The 17,306-nt window shown below is 42.0% G+C and overlaps 2 protein-coding genes across 8 annotated transcripts in view; one reads left to right on the top strand and one right to left on the bottom strand.

Moving 5' to 3' along the window:
- Positions 1 to 911: 911 nt before the first annotated feature.
- ADAM23 (ADAM metallopeptidase domain 23) overlaps positions 912 to 17,306 on the top strand; it is an 86,004-nt gene continuing 69,609 nt past the window's right edge. For 4 of the 7 annotated variants that reach the window (XM_076342414.1, XM_076342412.1, XM_076342416.1 and 1 more), the window contains exons 1-3: positions 913 to 1,238; positions 2,360 to 2,586; positions 15,399 to 15,475. In XM_076342414.1, the coding sequence (XP_076198529.1) occupies positions 1,070 to 1,238; positions 2,360 to 2,586; positions 15,399 to 15,475 (473 nt within the window). In that variant the 5' untranslated portion in view covers positions 913 to 1,069. Of the gene's footprint in view, positions 1,239 to 2,359; positions 2,587 to 15,398; positions 15,476 to 17,306 lie in introns of all 7 variants that reach the window. The other 3 variants (XM_076342411.1, XM_076342410.1, XM_076342413.1) reach the window with 1 other exon arrangement.
- DYTN (dystrotelin) overlaps positions 17,242 to 17,306 on the bottom strand; it is a 121,055-nt gene continuing 120,990 nt past the window's right edge. The window contains exon 15 of the mRNA XM_076342417.1: positions 17,242 to 17,259. The gene's annotated coding sequence lies outside the window, so the exon portion shown is untranslated. The remainder of the gene's footprint in view (positions 17,260 to 17,306) is intronic.

The raw sequence follows: 17,306 nt of genomic DNA, 5'->3' as shown, positions 1-17,306 counted from the left end.
CAAGGAGCAGATCTGTTGGCTGGCGGCGTTGGGAGGGAGCAGAGGGGAGCCTGAAGCTCCACACAACACTTGGAGCAGGAGGAGAGGAGGGCTCATGGGAAGGGCCCCTTGCAGCCCTCCGCAGCGTATGAGGACTGCAAGTTGTGAAATGGCTCATTTGCCTTATCTGTGCACGTGCAGAGCTTCCCTGGGAGCAAACTGACTCGTGGCTTCCTCTTCTTGTCCCCCAAAGTCTCTTCCAAGGTTTGCTTTGGGCGGCCAGTTTTCAAAGTAATGTCACTCTGCATGAAGTTCTTAAAAAATAATTTTAATATTTCCAAACTCAGCTTCTTGCAATTGTGCACGCTGCAAGAGTGGGTTTCTGTGTGTTACCCGGATCAGGAAATTTTATTCTCGCTCTCTGCCTGCCCTAGGTGCAAGTCAAAACTCGTTGGTGCTTGTTACGGCAGTCGAGGCGTCGCCTGTCCTTGTCGCCCACCCCCGCGGGCAGCGCGGAGGCCGTGCCCCTGCTGCAGCTGCTGCCTGTACGCTGTGGCCTTCCCCCCGCGCTCCGGGGCCGGGAGGCAGCTGTGCGCGCAGCTGGCGGCGGTCACCCCGCCGGAGGGCAGCAACACCGCGGGCTGCTCAGCGCGCGTCGTGACCCGTGACACGAGGGGGACGCGGCGTGCCCTGCCCCGGTGCGCACCTGAGGGGTGCGGGGGGGGGTCGGGGGCGGCGCGTCCGTGTCGTCCCGCCACCCCCGCAGCCGCGCGCGTCCGGCGGCAGCACAACGGACAGCGGCCGCGCGGCCCCGCCCCATCCCACGCACCCGCCGTGGGACGGGGTCGGCGCGCGTGCGCCTGCCGTGGGGTTGGCGGTTGGTAGGCGGGGGGGGGGGGAGGTGAAGGGGAAGGTGTGCGCGCGCGCCGCTACCCACCCGCCCTCGCGCTGAGGTAACGGCCTCCCGTAACGGTGGAGAGAGGAGCCAGACGGGCGGCTGCCGCCGTGGGGAGCCGCCTGCCTCACTCTGCCTCCGCCGAGCTGCTCCCCGGCCGGCCGCCCCCCGCGCCGCCCCGGGGCGCTATGAGCCATGAAGCCGCCCGGCAGCATCTCCCTGCGGCAGTCTTGCTGCGGCCGCCGCCTCCCCGCCGCCGCCTGCCGCCCCACGCTCCTGCCGCTCCTCGGCCGCCTCGTCTCGCTGCTCCTGCTCCTCCATGGCTCCTCCTGTCCCCGGGCCCGCACCGCTGCAGCGGCCGCCGGTGGGTATGACGGGGTGTGTGAGTGTTCGTGTGCGTCAGGCGTCTGCTGCTGCTCGGTACCCGTCCTCCCCCTCCTCTGGCTCCCCTGCCTCCGCCCTGGGTGATAAACCCCGATAACATCCATTGCCCCTGCACGATTTCTTCCTCCGCCCCTTCCAGCTTTGTGTACGTGTCTGTTTCGGCGTATAGAAAACGGGGCTCAGTGTTTCCTTGGCTTGCTTGCTTACTAAAAAGAGAGAAATGTGAGGTTTCGCCCTCAGATCTTCTGAAGCCAGTGCTGCAGTGTTTTAGATAGAGGATGGTGTGCGTAGAAATACGCTGGTGAGGTATGCGACAAAAAAAAGGCTTAGGTGCTTTTTGTGTGTGTTAGGATGCATGTGTACGGGGATCTGACTGGGAAGCTAATTTGTGTGTTTGGGGTTGGATTTTCGTGTGTGCTTTTTGTTTATTTGCTTTTGATTGCATGTAGATGGTATGTGGAATGCTGAATATAGTCGGTTTGTGCATCATGTTATTACTGTTACTGTTATATTGCTTGTTGATTGACTGTAACTTGAAATTTTAATGAGGAAGGATACAGGATTTCATCTGAAAAGCTGCCACTGAAGAAAAGGGTTCTTGTCAAAGTTGAAAGAGAGAGGTAGAAAACTTCCTATTATGTAAAGGGAATTGATTAGCATTCAGTGCGCATGGACTCTGTATTCAGTTTGTCTTAGGAACGTGGGGAGTATTCTTAGCCTTTTATAGATGTATGTTTGGTTTTTTGTGTGTATCTTTGAGAGAGAAGAGAACTTAGCTATCAAAGAGAGTGTAGGGGGTAATTACATATTGGTTAAGTTGTGGGTTTTTTTTTTTTTCCTCTTGGTGGTTGAGGGGCATTAAGATATTTATAATCCATGACTGCATATGAGAATGTATATGCATTTAAATAAATAATGTTATTTCTGAAATCAATTTATGTGTGAAAAATGAATCGGATCTAGCTCAATGAGTAAGCTATCTTTTTGTTTGCCTGAGTGATTAATAAAATATTAGAATACTGCAAGCTAAATATGTAGCTTTTTATGGAAATAAACACATTCTGCCACCTAATTTATGGCTGGCATATCTTTCTTCCTCAGACCTGCATTGGAATGAAGCGGCAGGCAGTATAGAGGGAGTACTGGCAGATGAAGAGAATACATTTCAACAGAATAAAAGCAGTAACAGTAAAAATAACAGCTACAGCAATGCAATCCAGAAAGAAATCACACTGCCTTCAAGACTAATCTATTACATCAACAGAGACTCTGAAACCCCTTACCATATCCTGGATACTAGGGCAAGGCACCAGCAGAAACATGACAAGGTAGGGTAAAACGAGGCTCATCTGCAGAATTTTCAAAATGGTAATATGTGATGTGGAACTGTGTTTGAATGTTTTATTCTGTAGATCTTCGAGACTTAATGGTGGTCCTTACCACCATTTTTAGGAATCAAAGGAGGACATGTAATTAAACACGAATGTAATTTCCCTTGTGTTAATTTAAAAATAATTATTTTGAATTTCAGGATGGTTCAGAAGCTGAACTGTAGATAAAACAAATGGGAATTATGCAAAGTGGACTTGTCTGATCAGCGTAGATTCCGGTGTCTTGACTTGATGGTATACCATCATCAACAAAATGCTTCTTCCAAAATAGCTCTAGACTGCAGAAATGTCTGCATAGGGAGTTTCTTTAGAATCCTGAACTTACAGCATGAGTTAACTTGGCTTTGAGTGTATCATGCACTACCTAATAAATGCAGTATTGGTTCCTGCCAGCATATGACCAGTGAAGACCACTGTAAAGTGTTACCAGTTTTTGTCAAATAATACCTGCATTTTTCATTTTTAATGACAAGATCTAATATTTCATTTTCTATAGATGCAGATAGTAATTTTTTTTTCTGAAATTGCATGGGATTGAACAAAATTGGGTTTTGTGAAATAACTTGGTAAAAAAGTAAACCTATTCTAAACTATATCACTTAGGAGGCACCCTTTAAAATGATTCCATCTTATTTTTATAAATCTTTAGTTTAAAAAAATCAATTTCTTCTTCCCACAGGTTAAAAAGGTAAAGTGAAGGTAAAGATGGCTTGTATAGGAAGAGATTGCCATGGTAGAGAAGAGAGACAGCAAAGCAGATCAGTGTGCGTGATATTACTGAAGGACTTGGCTATAATGGAATTCCTACCTATTGAATTTCATTTCTTTTGAAATTTTAGAATGTAAATTTGTTATGCATTACATGTGCTTTTGTTGATATTGATAATGTGCTATTTCAGATGTGGAATTAATATGGAGACACTGTATAATCTTTGAAAAAAAGACAAGATAGTTGTATAGTTTTGATGTTTTAATGGGAAGAAAGGTTGCTTCCTAGCTTATTGAACTTGAATACCAGTACGTGCCTTTGGATGCATCTAAATACACCGATGTGTTATGGATGGCACAGAAAAACTGTTCGATTGTTGGAAACTGGAGCTACTTAAGAGAATATTACATTCAGAACTAATACCCCTTTAAAGTGAGACCAATCTTTTAAATAAACTTATACACTAGGGACTTTCTGTTCCCCTCTTTGGAGAGGGGTGTGGGAAGAAAGGGATTTGCAAGTGCTTGCAGAGCTGCCTTTGGGAATTGTGCTTCCTCCATGTTTCTACATGAGTTTTTTTCTTGGGAATCCACAGAGGAGAATGTCTGCCAATTTCTTTACTTACCCAGCATTGTCCACGAGAACATTGCTGCCATGGCCTATCCTTCCTGTGCCCTACCTTGTATCTACCTGTTGGGGTAAAGCTCTGCAGAAATCAGTGCTGAGAGAATTGGTATTGATTTCCTTGGGTATGCTTGCTGCTGAGTATTGTGTAAAGTGGATCTCCTTTCTACTCAATGTGTCCCTTTTAAATGTAGGGAATGCTAACACTGCAGTTTTTCCCACAGAAGGGTTCTTTAAGCTTGGGGCTTCATGGAGAGTGACATTATGTTGACTTCATTCTTCTGGCATGAAACTTCTATTGCTTTGATACATTTAATTGAAGGAAAGGGTTGATTATGTTCCTTGTCTGGATTGATCTTTGCATGTCTTGCTTCCAGAGCACCATAGAGGGCTTCCCCCCGCCCCCAACTTGCATCTTGTGTCTTTCCTTGCATGAAGTCATTTCTTTGCCCTTCCATGTACTTTACCAATAATATAATAACAGATATTTTGGTTATTTTGTTCTGTTTAACATTCACTATAATCATCTCTGTAGAGCAATAACTGGGGGGGGGGAGTCTGCCTAGGATGTAAAAGGAAACCCATAAAGGAAACAGAATGCAATTGGATTGTGAAAGATACAAAGACACAGGAGGGTTTTCTCTCTTCCCCCTCCCCCGGGGGTGGGGAGGGCGGTGGATTTTTTAGTACTTGCTGTTATCCTTTCCCAGAATTAAAATAACTGCTATATTGTAATAAATCCTACTTGAGAGATATTGCTGTCTCCCTTCTAGGTATTTTTGTTATTTCTTTTTATTACCATTATAGTTAGGTAAAGAAGGAAATCTATATTTAGGACTGATTTTTAGTATGTGAAAAAAGTAAAGACAAATATGATGACCTTATATACATACACAGTGGACAGTTGAGGAAGATAAATACCATTTTTTTTTCTTTTTTATACTGTTCTTGGAACCATATATCCTTTAACCTGTATTTTCTTGTCAGCCTTAATATACCGTTCATAGGCATATGTTGTGGATATGCTCCCTAACTATGGATATTATTCAGTAGATCCCTTTCTGTGGAACTTCGTTATAGTGGCCAGAAGAGTATAAGCCATATGGATAGTTTGTGGGATTAGGCCTGAATACCTCAGAAATGCTGAGTCACTATAAGGAGAGGGGAAGAGTAGAGGAAATGATGTGCACGTGGGAAGAAAGAGGTAAAGCTAGAGAAATACGTAAAATGATTTAAAACATTTTGGTTTTTTAAAGTCTTTTCCTAAAAGTAAGGGTCTACAACCTTCATGAAATGTATGTAGAAATGAAGGGCTGGAGGAGAAAAGAGTGTACTAGGGAATCAAAAATTTAAATAAATTGCTTTCTTATCACTGATCCTCTTTATCCCCTTTTGAATTTGGTGAAACGCGATCATAATGAGAGGGTGTATGTGATCTAAACTGTTGGTAGAACCTCTCTCATGCCTTCTTATTCTTCTAAGAAGCTTTTTCTCACTGTTGAAAAAAAGAAATGTTCACCACAGTTTTGACTAAGTGAAGTGGTCTATCTCCAAGGTGCACAGAGTTCTAGTGTATAATCTGTTTTCTCTTTGTGTTCTAAAAAAAGGATATTTTAAATACTTGGTGCTTGAAGACTTTAAAATCTGTATACCTGTTTCCTCATAGTCAAATTAAGGCTAGCTGGTTTTTAGTTCTTCTGAAGTTATTTTTAGTGTGAAATGTTCATAAATGAGCATCTGTTTATAAAAACACACTGAAGAAGCTCACAAGAATCCTTAAACTTGCTGAAGAGGTCTGAGTCATCTGTGTTCTGCAGCTCTGTCTTTCTAAACTTCTGCAGATGGAGGTAGCGTTTTGAATGAACTTGTAATCTCTTTAATGAACCAGATGACTGCTTTGATTGATTTTCACAGACTGCATATGCAAGATTGTTCGGACCTAGCGGGAAGACTGTATGGGACACAAATTGTCACAAAAGGCTAGGAGCAAGTCCTTATGGTGGTCAGCAGAGGGAAAAATCTCACAACACAAGATGTAATCTCAAGACAATAGGATTGCCAGAGAAACGCGGCTCAGGGCAACCTTACCAAATTTTGAGTCGAAAGTAGCTTGAACTAGGTGCATATGAAGGAAGACTATCTGCTGGACAGTTTCTAACTGTTTTTAGATCACTGAATCATAAGTTTCCAGAAGTTGTAAAGAAGCAATGTCTTCATGAATAATTCTAAGCTGTTAGTGTAATTTTGGGGAGGAGGGAGGTGTTAAGAAAACTGTTTTGCAGACCCTAATGACTGGGAAAAAAAAAAGTGTGATAGTAGTTTTGACTGTGAAGACAGTTCCACTCCCCCCCAAAAAATTATATTCATTTTGGGCTATTTTTCTTGGGATGAAAATTCCAGGTGCCTTTATTCAGCTCAGCTGTCTGTCATTTAAATAAAGAAAATATTCCTGCCAGGCTGAGAGTTACGTTTTCTGCTATGTTGCCCTGCTTTAAAGGTTGAGATACAGTGCTGTCTCAGTCCTTTATGCAACTTTGGTATGTAGCATACGAAAGTTGAGAGGGAAAGCACGCTTAAGATGAAAGGAAAACAACTGTATCACAGCCGTTGCAAAGGAGGTGGTATTGAAGAAAAAGCAGGCCTGTTTTGTAAAAGATGAAAGATCATGGTTAATAATCTCTCAAGAGGTGGCATCATGTGAATTCTTACTAAAATCCAGATAAAAATCTTATGCATTAATTATTGTCTTCCTTTCCCTTGCCTGTCTTAGGCCAGGTCTTCACTTTTAATCCCCGTGTAATGAAAACTGATCAAAATAACGAGTGAACTTCATGTGGCTTACGTGTATGAGTTTAAGACTGTTGGAGAATCTTTGTAGTGTTTCACTGGCTTTGCATTTTTTTGCAGAGTTTTCTGTGGTGCAGCTTCAATTTACACTACTTGCAAATGGAAGATTTTGTCTTTTTTTCTATTCTATATTGAATTTATATTAATGCAAAAGGCTTATCTGGACTCTGCGTCTTCAGTAGTTACTGACTAACAGGAGGGTTGAAATTGGTCTTCCTATCTTCCTTGGTTTCTGGGAGTAGAAGGCCATCTTCCTTATGCCAACTTCTCCTCAAGTAGATCTACATCTTGGTTTCCTAGCTGAAATGTGAGTCATGATATTTCTAAAACTTTTTAAATCCTTTTTTTCTTTTTTTAATATATTTCTGGATCCTCTCATGAGCTTCAAGCGATAACCTATAAAAGGTTTCAGTTCCTAAGTGTTAGGTAGTGCAACACTTAAACTTGTTAGGCCTTGTTCTGAAATAAAAAAAAATGATGTTTATAGGGTTTTTTTTTTTTAGCATTTGTGGAAAGCTGGGTACTGCAGGAAAGTGGTCCAAGATGTGGATGCACTACTTTGTAGAATCTTATGAACAAAACCCTGAGAGGGATATGATTTGAGAGGCCAGTATCACTACAGATGGGTATCTAAGTATTGTCATGTTGGGAGAGAATGGTGGGTTCTGGCCCCTGGGGTTAAAAGAGCACCAGTAGGACTGCTTTCAGAGGTAGGCCTGAGCCTTTGTTCACGTGCCGACAACCATTCTTTCAAAGAACAGTCTTCAAGGCTTGAGGTTCAAGTGTGTCAAAGTAACCTCTCTATTATTAATCATTAAAGACCAGAAACAAATCATCAACAGGAACTTTTCTGAAATCCTGTATGTTTTAAGCGTGAGTTTTTACATGCTGCGGTGACACTTATGTATGCTGTTTCAGTATGAAATGCTTTATTTCCAATGAATAGTGGAAGGTTATCACGGCATATGTGCCGTATAGTACGTGTTTTCCAAACACTGAAGGATGGCTTCTGTATGAAGACTGAAGATAGGCAAACAAGCTAAAAGAAGAATAAGGAACTAGTATATAGTAAGTCACGCTGATTTGTGACAAAACTTGTACTATTATCAGAACGAAGGTCTAGATCAAAAAATGTTTTAATGGTGTAAAATCCATCTAAATCTGACTTAGGTTTCTAATTCCAAAATGGGAGTGATGAAACCCCTTGCTCAGCTGCTGAAATGAGAGAGGCAGCTTTTGGCCACTATTTTAGTCAGCTGAACTATATGCAAAAATAGATTTCTAAAAGCAATGAGCTTGTCATTTGAAGAACATATCTGTATGAATACAGCAAAAGACCATAGGTACTATCAGTCAGTTAAATAATGCTGTTACTTTTGTTTAAAGAGTCGTGACAGAACTTAGTGTTTTTGAAGGGATAACACATTATTGCATTTGGCATAGTTTTACTGTGAAGAAAGTAAAACCAATACAGTACTTTACTGTTGGTGATGATGGTGGTAAAATTCCTGAAAGCCTGGAAAAAATGAATTATGGACAAATGATGCCCAAATGCAATAACGAAAACAATGAAAGTGTTCAAGTTGTGACATGGATCAGTAGAACTAAGATTCCAGTTACAGCCTTCTAGTCCATTTTTATCTTGAAACTTACGGTAAGCTAATGACTGATTTGAAAGAAACTGGAATTCTTTATGTATGTGGATTTTTAGCTTGGAAAAAACCCTGAGAGCTACTGCTTTGCCCAAGCAGCTACAGCACTCTTACAATGTCCCTAGTATGAAGAATCTCTTATTACACTGTCTATGCTAGTAATCTGAGCTTCTAGAACAGTGAAAAAAGACCCTCTCCGGCAGGACACATTGTAAAGACTTGGACCCTCTTTCAACCTGCTCCTTTATGTATCATCAATAAGTTTTTGCTGCAGAAAAACTTTATGTAATTTTGCAGCTTTGCTGTTGGAGTAGCTTATAGCTGTCAAAGTGGGAACCTCTGCAGAGGTTTTTAAATGATAAACATGTACAAAAGAACTTGGTCTCCTGTTTATGTGAGTAAAGAATACTCATGCAGATGTGAACATATCACGTATGCAAGTGGTACAAGAATTTGTACCTGGTACACAGGTATTTTTCCTGTGAAAAGACATGGTAAGATATCTAGCCCATATATATTCTTCAAAATATATGCTAATCGACATTATATTCTTGTTTGAATTTATATTTCTAGACCAATCAGAAGAACACCATATTTCAGATTATATTTCAGGCATTGTATTACACAGCAGCTGATAAGAGAATATATAGCATATATGATATATATATCTCATATATATATATATATAGAATATGGCAGATCAGACTAGACATCTATCTAGCTGTCCCTGAGAGCAATCAGTAGCAGATGCCTAGGGAAGGATATAGGAGCATAACAGTCATGGGGTGCTACTTCCTAGACTGGTCTCCCAGACTCCAGCAATTTGTGGCTCAGGATCTTCTGGAACCAGAACTTGTCTTTTGGATTTAATAGCCCTTGATGGGAGTTCCTGATCTTGAGGTTATCCTTTCTTTTTTTTTTTTTTTTTTTTTTTTTTTTTAACACACATACATTTTTAGTATCTGTGATGTCTTGTGCTGAAGTTTCAGGATTTTGGCATATTTCAGTATACCATGATTGCTTTTGAAGTGTGTTTTATTATTCGAGGTAGTATGTCATCCTCCACACTTCAGCATTTTCTTAATCAGTTAAGTAGCTTGAATCTTCTTGAAAGAAAAGATATTCAAGAGTTTGGCTTATTTAGTTGGTTTGGTGACAGTCACAGTAGTGACAAAACCAAAAAAAATTTAAAGTGGGAAACAAAATACTTCGGTATCTCTCTCTTGCAGGTGATTTAGCCTTGATGCTGCTCTTGTTCTAAAAAGTGTTTCAAAGAGTACCCGTTTTAAGTAATGCGTACTCTGTTAGGAGAAGTGAAAGAAATGCTGTGCTTGTATCAAGCTGAAAAGAAAGAGTGCAGACTTTGGCCTCTTCAGGGATGTGCTTGGTAGCGTGCCATGGGACAAAGCCCTGGAGGGAAGAGGGGCCCAAGAAAGCTAGCTAATAGTCAAGGATCACCTCCTTCAAGCTCAGGAGCGATGCATCCCAACAAAGAGGAAGTCAGGCAAAAACGCCAGGAGGCCTGCGTGGATGAACAAGGAGCTCCTGGACAAACTCCGACACAAAAAGGAAGCCTACAGAGGGTGGAAGCAAGGACAGGTAGCCTGGGAGGAATACAGAGAAATTGTCCGAGCAGCCAGGGATCAGGTTAGGAAAGCTAAAGCCCTGATAGAATTAAATCTGGCCAGGGACGTCAAGGGCAACAAGAAAAGATTCTATAGGTACGTCGGGGATAAAAGGAAGATGAGGGAAAATGGGGGCCCTCTCTGGAACGAAACGGGAGACCTGGTTACCCGGGACACAGAGAAGACGGAGGTATTCGATGACTTTTTTTTGCCTCGGTCTTCACCGGCAAGTGCTCGAGCCTCACCGCCCAAGCAGTAGAAGGCAAAGGCGGGGACTGGGAGAATGAAGAGCCGCCCCCTGTGGGAGAACATCAGGTTCGAGACCACCTAAGGCACCTGGAGGTGCACAAGTCCATGAGACCCAATGAGATCCATCCGCGGGTCCTGAAGGAACTGGGGGATGAAGTTGCTAAGCCACTATCCATCGTATTTGAGCAGTCGTGGCAGTCCGGTGAAGTTCCCAGGGACTGGAAAAGGGGAAACATAACCCCCATTTTTAAAAAGGGAAAAAAGGAAGACCACCCGGGGAACTCCAGGCCAGTCAGTCTCACCTGTGTGCCTGGGAAGATCATGGAACAGATCCTCCTGGAAGCTATGCTAAGGCACATGGAGGACAGGGAGGTGATTCGAGACAGCCAGCGTGGCTTCACCAAGGGCAAGTCCTGCCTGACTAACCTAGTGGCCTTCTATGATGGAGTGACTCCATCAGTGGACACGGGAAGGGCTACAGATGTCGTCTACCTGGACCTCTGTAAGGCCTTTGACATGGTCCCCCATTGGTTAGATGATCTGGATGAGGGGATCGAGTGTACCCTCAGTAAGTTTGCAGATGACACCAACTTGGGCGGGAGCGTTGATCTGCTCGAGGGTAGGAAGGCTCTGCAGAGGGACCTGGACAGGCTGGACCGATGGGCCCAGACCAATTGTATGAGGTTCAACAAGGACAAGTGCCGGGTCCTGCACTTCGGCCACAACAACCCCATGCAGCGCTACAGGCTTGGGGAAGAGTGGCTGGAAAGCTGCCCAGCAGAAAAGGACCTGGGGGTGCTGGTCGACAGCCGGCTGAACATGAGCCGGCAGTGTGCCCAGGCGGCCAAGAAGGCCAATGGCATCCTGGCCTGTATCAGAAATAGTGTGGCCAGTAGGAGTAGGGAAGTGATCGTGCCCCTGTACTCGGCACTGGTGAGGCCGCACCTCCAATACTGTATTCAGTTTTGGGCCCCTCACTACAAGAAGGACGTTGAGGTGCTGGAGCGTGTCCAGAGAAGGGCAACGAGGCTGGTGAGGGGTCTGGAGAACAAGTCTTATGAGGAGCGGCTGAGGGAACTGGGACTGTTTAGCCTGGAGAAAAGGAGGCTGAGGGGAGACCTCATCGCTCTCTACAACTACCTGAAAGGAGGTTGTAGCGAGGTGGGTGTTGGTCTCTTTTCCCCAAGTAACTAGTGATAGGACGAGAGGAAATGGCCTCAAGTTGCGCCAGGGAAGGTTTAGATTGGATGCAAGGAAAAATGTCTTCACCGAAAGGATTGCCAAGCATTGGAACAGGCTGCCCAGGGAAGTGGTTGAGTCCCCATCCCTGGAGGTATTTAAAAGACGAGTAGATGAGGCGCTTAGGGACATGGTTTAGTGGACATGGTGGTGTTGGGTCGACGGTTGGACTTGATGATCTTAGAGGTCTTTTCCAACCTCAATGATTCTATGATTCTATGATCCAGAGGGTAGTGGTCAATGGCTCAATGTCCAGATGGAGATCGGTGATAAGTGGCGTCCTGCAGGGTTCCGTATTGGGACCGGTACTGTTTAATATCTTCATCAGTGACCCAGACAGTGGGATCGAGTGCACCCTCAGCAAGTTTGCAGATGACACCAAGCTGAGAGGTGCGGTCGACACGCCAGAGGGACGGGATGCCATCCAGAGGGACCTGGACAGGCTCGAGAAGTGGGCCCGTGTGAACCTCATGAGGTCTAACAAGGCCAAGTGCAAGGTCCTGCACCTGGGTCAGGGCAACCCCCAGTATCAATACAGGCTGGGGGATGAAAGGATTGAGAGCAGCCCTGCCAAGAAGGACTTGGGGGTACTGGTGGATGAAAACCTGGACATGAGCCAGCAATGTGCGCTCGCAGCCCAGAAGGCCAATCGTATCCTGGGCTGCATCCAAAGAAGTGTGGCCAGCAGGTCGAGGGAGGTGATTCTGCCCCTCTACTCTGCTCTGGGGAGACCCCACCTGGAGCACTGCGTCCAGCTCTGGAGCCCTCAGCATAAGAAAGACATGGACCTGTTGGAGCGGGTCCAGAAGAGGGCCACGAAAATGATCGGGGGATGGAACACCTCTGCTATGAAGAAAGGCTGAGAGAGTTGGGGTTGTTCAGCCTGGAGAAGAGAAGGCTTTGGGGAGACCTTATTGCAGCCTACCAGTACTTAAAGGGGGCTTATAAAAAGGATGGGGGCAAACTTTTGAGCAGGGCCTGTTGTGACAGGACAAGGGGGAATGGCTTTAAACTAAAGGGGGGTAGATTTAGACTAGAAATAAGGAAGACATTTTTTATGCTGAGGGTGGTGAGGCACTGGCACAGGTTGCCCAGAGAGGTGGTGGATGCCCCATCCCTGGAAACATTCAAGGTCAGGCTGGATGGGGCTCTGAGCAGGCTGATCTAGCTGAAGATGTCCCTGCCCACAGCAGGGGGGTTGGACTAGATGACCTTTAGAGGTCCCTTCCAACCCAGACTATTCTATGATTCTATGATTTTGTGTTTTTTATTTCTAAGCTAACCCTGGAAAAAGTAGTCACTTTTGATGTTACTTCTTTGCTTGACTTGGCTAAGTGTAGCATTTGGGATCACTGGCAGTATTGTTTCTAAAATGACTTATAAACATCATTAATGATATACTACACTGAGTAAATCCTGATTGGGCAGTCACTTTTTGCCATGTTATGTGTGTCAGAAATGTTATGTCATAGATCTGTAAATGATAACCTTATCTTAAAGGAAAGACTCAATCTTCATGGTTTGTATGTAAAAAATGCAATATACTCAAAAATACCAGGTTTATCACTGAGCAGGAGATATTTTGAAAAACTTCCAAACTGATATATACATATAAAACATAATAAAAACTAGGTACTTTAAGAAATTCTGTAGTTCTCATTTCTCATGTTTCAGAATGATCTTAGTGGAATAGTACATGTTCTTTTAAACCTTCCAGATAGTTAATATTGAAGGCTTGTTTGTGGCATATATATGAAGACATGTAATTTTAGGTAAATGTTACATGTGAAGGAGACTCAGTGCAGTAGCTCCTGTAACTAAGTGGAATCTTCATGGGTCAGAACTAACTGCAACCCTTTTCCTGCAACAAATTTTCATGCTTTTTTTTTTTTAAATTAAATAAATACATGTGCATGTTGAAAACATAATGAGGTTTTTGTCACAAACAGGTGCTTGAAAAGCTCCTTGTGACACTTGTTCCTTGGTTTCACTGTGCAAAAAAGTGGAGCAGGGGCTGAAAAGCTTCTCCGACTAGGCATGCATTTAAACTGAGATTCTATGCTTTTTTTTTTTAATATATATGCTAGGTTTCATCCTTACAGATTCTCTCTTGATGGAAATTCTCTCCATGAAGTCACCTGTTTGTCTTTATACTTAAACTGTTTCACTCTGGTCATTTAGAGCAGCTGTAAAGTCAGTTTGCCAGGCCAGTGTTGTCTCAGCGAATTGGTGAACTGGTGAGATAACTGTTAATATTCATTTACCAATAAATGTAACAGAGAGAAAGCTTGATACTGGTTTGCTTCCATATTATTTCAGATATCATCTAGCAATATTATTTTTAAAATTCTTGTTTAAAGCTATTGTATTTTTTAAATAAAAAACAGGCTTTAAGTAAGAGATTGTTTAATGATATTAAAGATCTTTAAAATATTTTGTAACTACATGCTTTTTTTTAAAGGAGCTTGACAACAAAGCTCTGTGACCCTGTTGAAAGGGAAATGATAATTCTGGGGGCAAAGAATGATAAACACAGGAAACACCACAGCTGATTTTAGTAACTATAGCAACTTTTAGAAATAGTTTTTTAAAATTATATTGAAGGGTTTTGTGAAAGATGATGGATACCTTTGCTGAGAAACAAGATGAAAATCAGTGCTGCTCTGTGTAGTACAAGAATGGAAGAGGAACATAAAGAATTTATCCTTTGTGGAAAAATTTCCAACGGAGAATAAAATTGTAGGCCTTGTGGGCTGTAAAAGCTAGCCTTCATATTATTTAAGTTATGCTGTAAACTAGCTAGAACTTTATATAGTTTTCGTGACATACCTGAAGATTCATTGTGGTGTTTAATAAAAAATAGTATTTTTTTGTCTTTTGATTAAAGGACTCAGTCATAATATTCCAACTTTATGTAATTATTAATGCTGTATCAAATTAGTGTATAAGTAAGCATGATTGGATTAGGATGTTATCAGGGAAGAGGTTCTATGACATTCAGATCTAATCTCTTCCACTCTGCTGGAACAGCATCTTCACAAAAAGAAATTCTTGGATCATCTCTTCTCCTTATTTTTCTAGAAAACAGATGAGCATGTTTTAAATGTCTTTGGCTTCAGTTACAACAGTATAGAAAAGAATAAAGAATACAATTTATATATCTGACAGTTAATTCCCTATGCAAGACAAGCTAATGTTTTTTGTTGTATGTTGAACAGCATCAGTCTTCTGTACACTGGTTTGGCTACAGTGCCAAGTACAAAGCGTTTAATTGTGAAGGGATTACTTTGAAGGAGTCTTTCATAACATGTAATACAAGCCTTGCCATGATTTTCTTATTTGAAGGCATGTATTACAAATGCTTTAATTATTTCAGGCCTTTTAAAGTGAATGAACACTGTAACATAATTAAAAGAACGGTATACTACATTACTTATGCTTTTGTAACATAGCCATCTGGTTATGGCAAAATATAGACATTTATGTGAATCTTTTTTCTTTTTTTTTTTTCTTCTTGTTTTTGTGAGGAATGAGTGTGTATTTGAAAGCATGCTTTTCAGGTACCATTTGCTTCTCTCTCTTCCTTTACCCTCTAAAAAGGCAAATCCTTTTGAATCAGAATTTGGTACAAGGGCAGAGCTTTTCATATGCCTGTGAGATTCATGAAAATAAGCGTGTTTTCCATAATTTTGTTTTTCGCAGGTGTTTGTCACATATTTGTTGCGTATAAAGCTCAGTGATTCTTTTGACAACTTTAAATGTTCTGCAATACTGTATAGTACTCCTGTGTGTTCATGTTTACAGGCTGTACATCTGGCCCAGGCAAGTTTCCAGATTGAGGCCTTTGGCTCCAAATTCATCCTTGACCTCACATTGAATAAGTAAGTGTACAATTTGAGGTTTCTTTCTTCCCTGTTCTTATTGTCTTTAACTTACGGTACAAGGTCAGGGCACGTGAAGAAATATGCCGTTATCCAAGTTTATTAATACAAAATAACATTTAGCCTTTTTTAAGCAAGGTAACTGTTACCCTTGCTGACGCCCATAACATGCATACCTTTAAAATTTTATCATTCATGATAAAATAAATGATGATAGAGTGATTCCAGTACCAGTAGTGCTTGAAAGGTGTGGATTTTCTTGTGCATTTTTTTTACTTATTGATGAACTGTCATGCAGATGTTATTTTGGCTGCTCAAGTCAGTGTGTAGGAATATTGTAAATACTTGTATGAATAGCTCATCTTTAATGATCTAGAAAACACGCTATTGTCACTATAATCGTGAAGTTCCTAATGAGGTGGGAATCCTAATGGTTTGGCTGTACTGAAAGGTGCAGCTAGAGGCTGTTTACCAGTAGAATAGACAATTTTACATAATCATTAGGTCTAGAAGATCTGACAACAACGGTTTAGTTGTTTGTATCATATCTATTTATATCCCCAGCTGAAGGTATGGAACTATGTGTTTTTCTAAAAATTGTAATGAAGCTTTTTTTGCCACTGAAAGTTTATACTGAGAAAGCTTAAGAATAAGGTAGAAGTATAAAACAGTACTAAATACTGGACAGGTAAAATTATCTATGATATTGCTTAAAAGTGCATTTGCCCCTTCTGCTGCCCTTGAGCCTTTCAGCACACTTAAAGGAGAAACAAATTTACAGGAAAAATTGCATACTGGTTTAAAAAAAAAAAAACCAACGTGTTCCTCTGGTCTTGAGGCCCGTATTTTGGTCTTAACTGTCATGTAATGAAAGTTTTGTTAGGGAGAAAAATGCAAGCTTATTAAATCTAATAGCTTTTCAAAGCAGCAAGCTGTGGTTTTATTAAATTTGCTGAACGGTTATATTGACGTATTTTGCTGCTTGGCTACTAGTTATCAGATGTTTTGCTGTAAAGGTGAACTGGAAACATTTTCCTTCATCCATGCATGATTTTGAAGTTCGGTTGCTCTTGCGGTTCCATCTTTTAAAGTGTGACACAAAGTCTTGAGTGGCTGGCAAAAGATGAGTTAGTATGAAGGCAGGGAATGGCACACAGAATGGAAGGAGAAAGAAGGCTTGAAGATAACTGGGTGTTCTCTAGCCTCTGGAAGAACTATAGTGTAGTGCAAGACTGGTGTTTTATGAGAGTCGGAGTTGGACCCATGCAGAGTAATTCCAGTGGGGTAATCGTGACATATTTGTGAAGGGAACCTATATCTAGTGGCCTCTAAGCTACAGGGAATTTCTCCTCTTAGTCTGCTTGCCACTGTTCCTGTTTGCACGTCCAGCCAGTAGCGAGACTGAGCACACGTTCCCAAGATGGCATATATAGCATATGGCTGGTTGCACAGATTGTCACAGAGAAAAAACATTGCCTTTACTGGCACCACATATAAATGCAAACAGCACTCAGGTGAACAAGAATACAAACAGCTGATCAAGTTCTTCTCCAGCTGATGGGAATTGGAAGCTTGCTAGTGAAGCATGTGCACCAGCCCTCTCCTGATTCACAAGGATGCCCACATTCACAGACTCAAATGTTAACACAGGTTTTAAGTTCATCAGATATTCAAGTCTAGGCCTGTGGTCTCTTACTTGGTCACTGGTTTAGACCTTAGGTCTTTCCAGATACAGGTCTCCTCATAGTTGTTGTCTGTCTCTGAAATTTGCTTGCACATCACACCTATGCAGAATAGAGAGCAAAGTCACACAGAAAATATTACAAGTAGG

This window comes from Aptenodytes patagonicus, chromosome 6 (assembly GCF_965638725.1).
Source record: "Aptenodytes patagonicus chromosome 6, bAptPat1.pri.cur, whole genome shotgun sequence".
Classification (NCBI taxonomy): Eukaryota; Metazoa; Chordata; class Aves; order Sphenisciformes; family Spheniscidae; genus Aptenodytes; species Aptenodytes patagonicus.
This window is presented reverse-complemented; position numbering and strand designations above follow the sequence as displayed.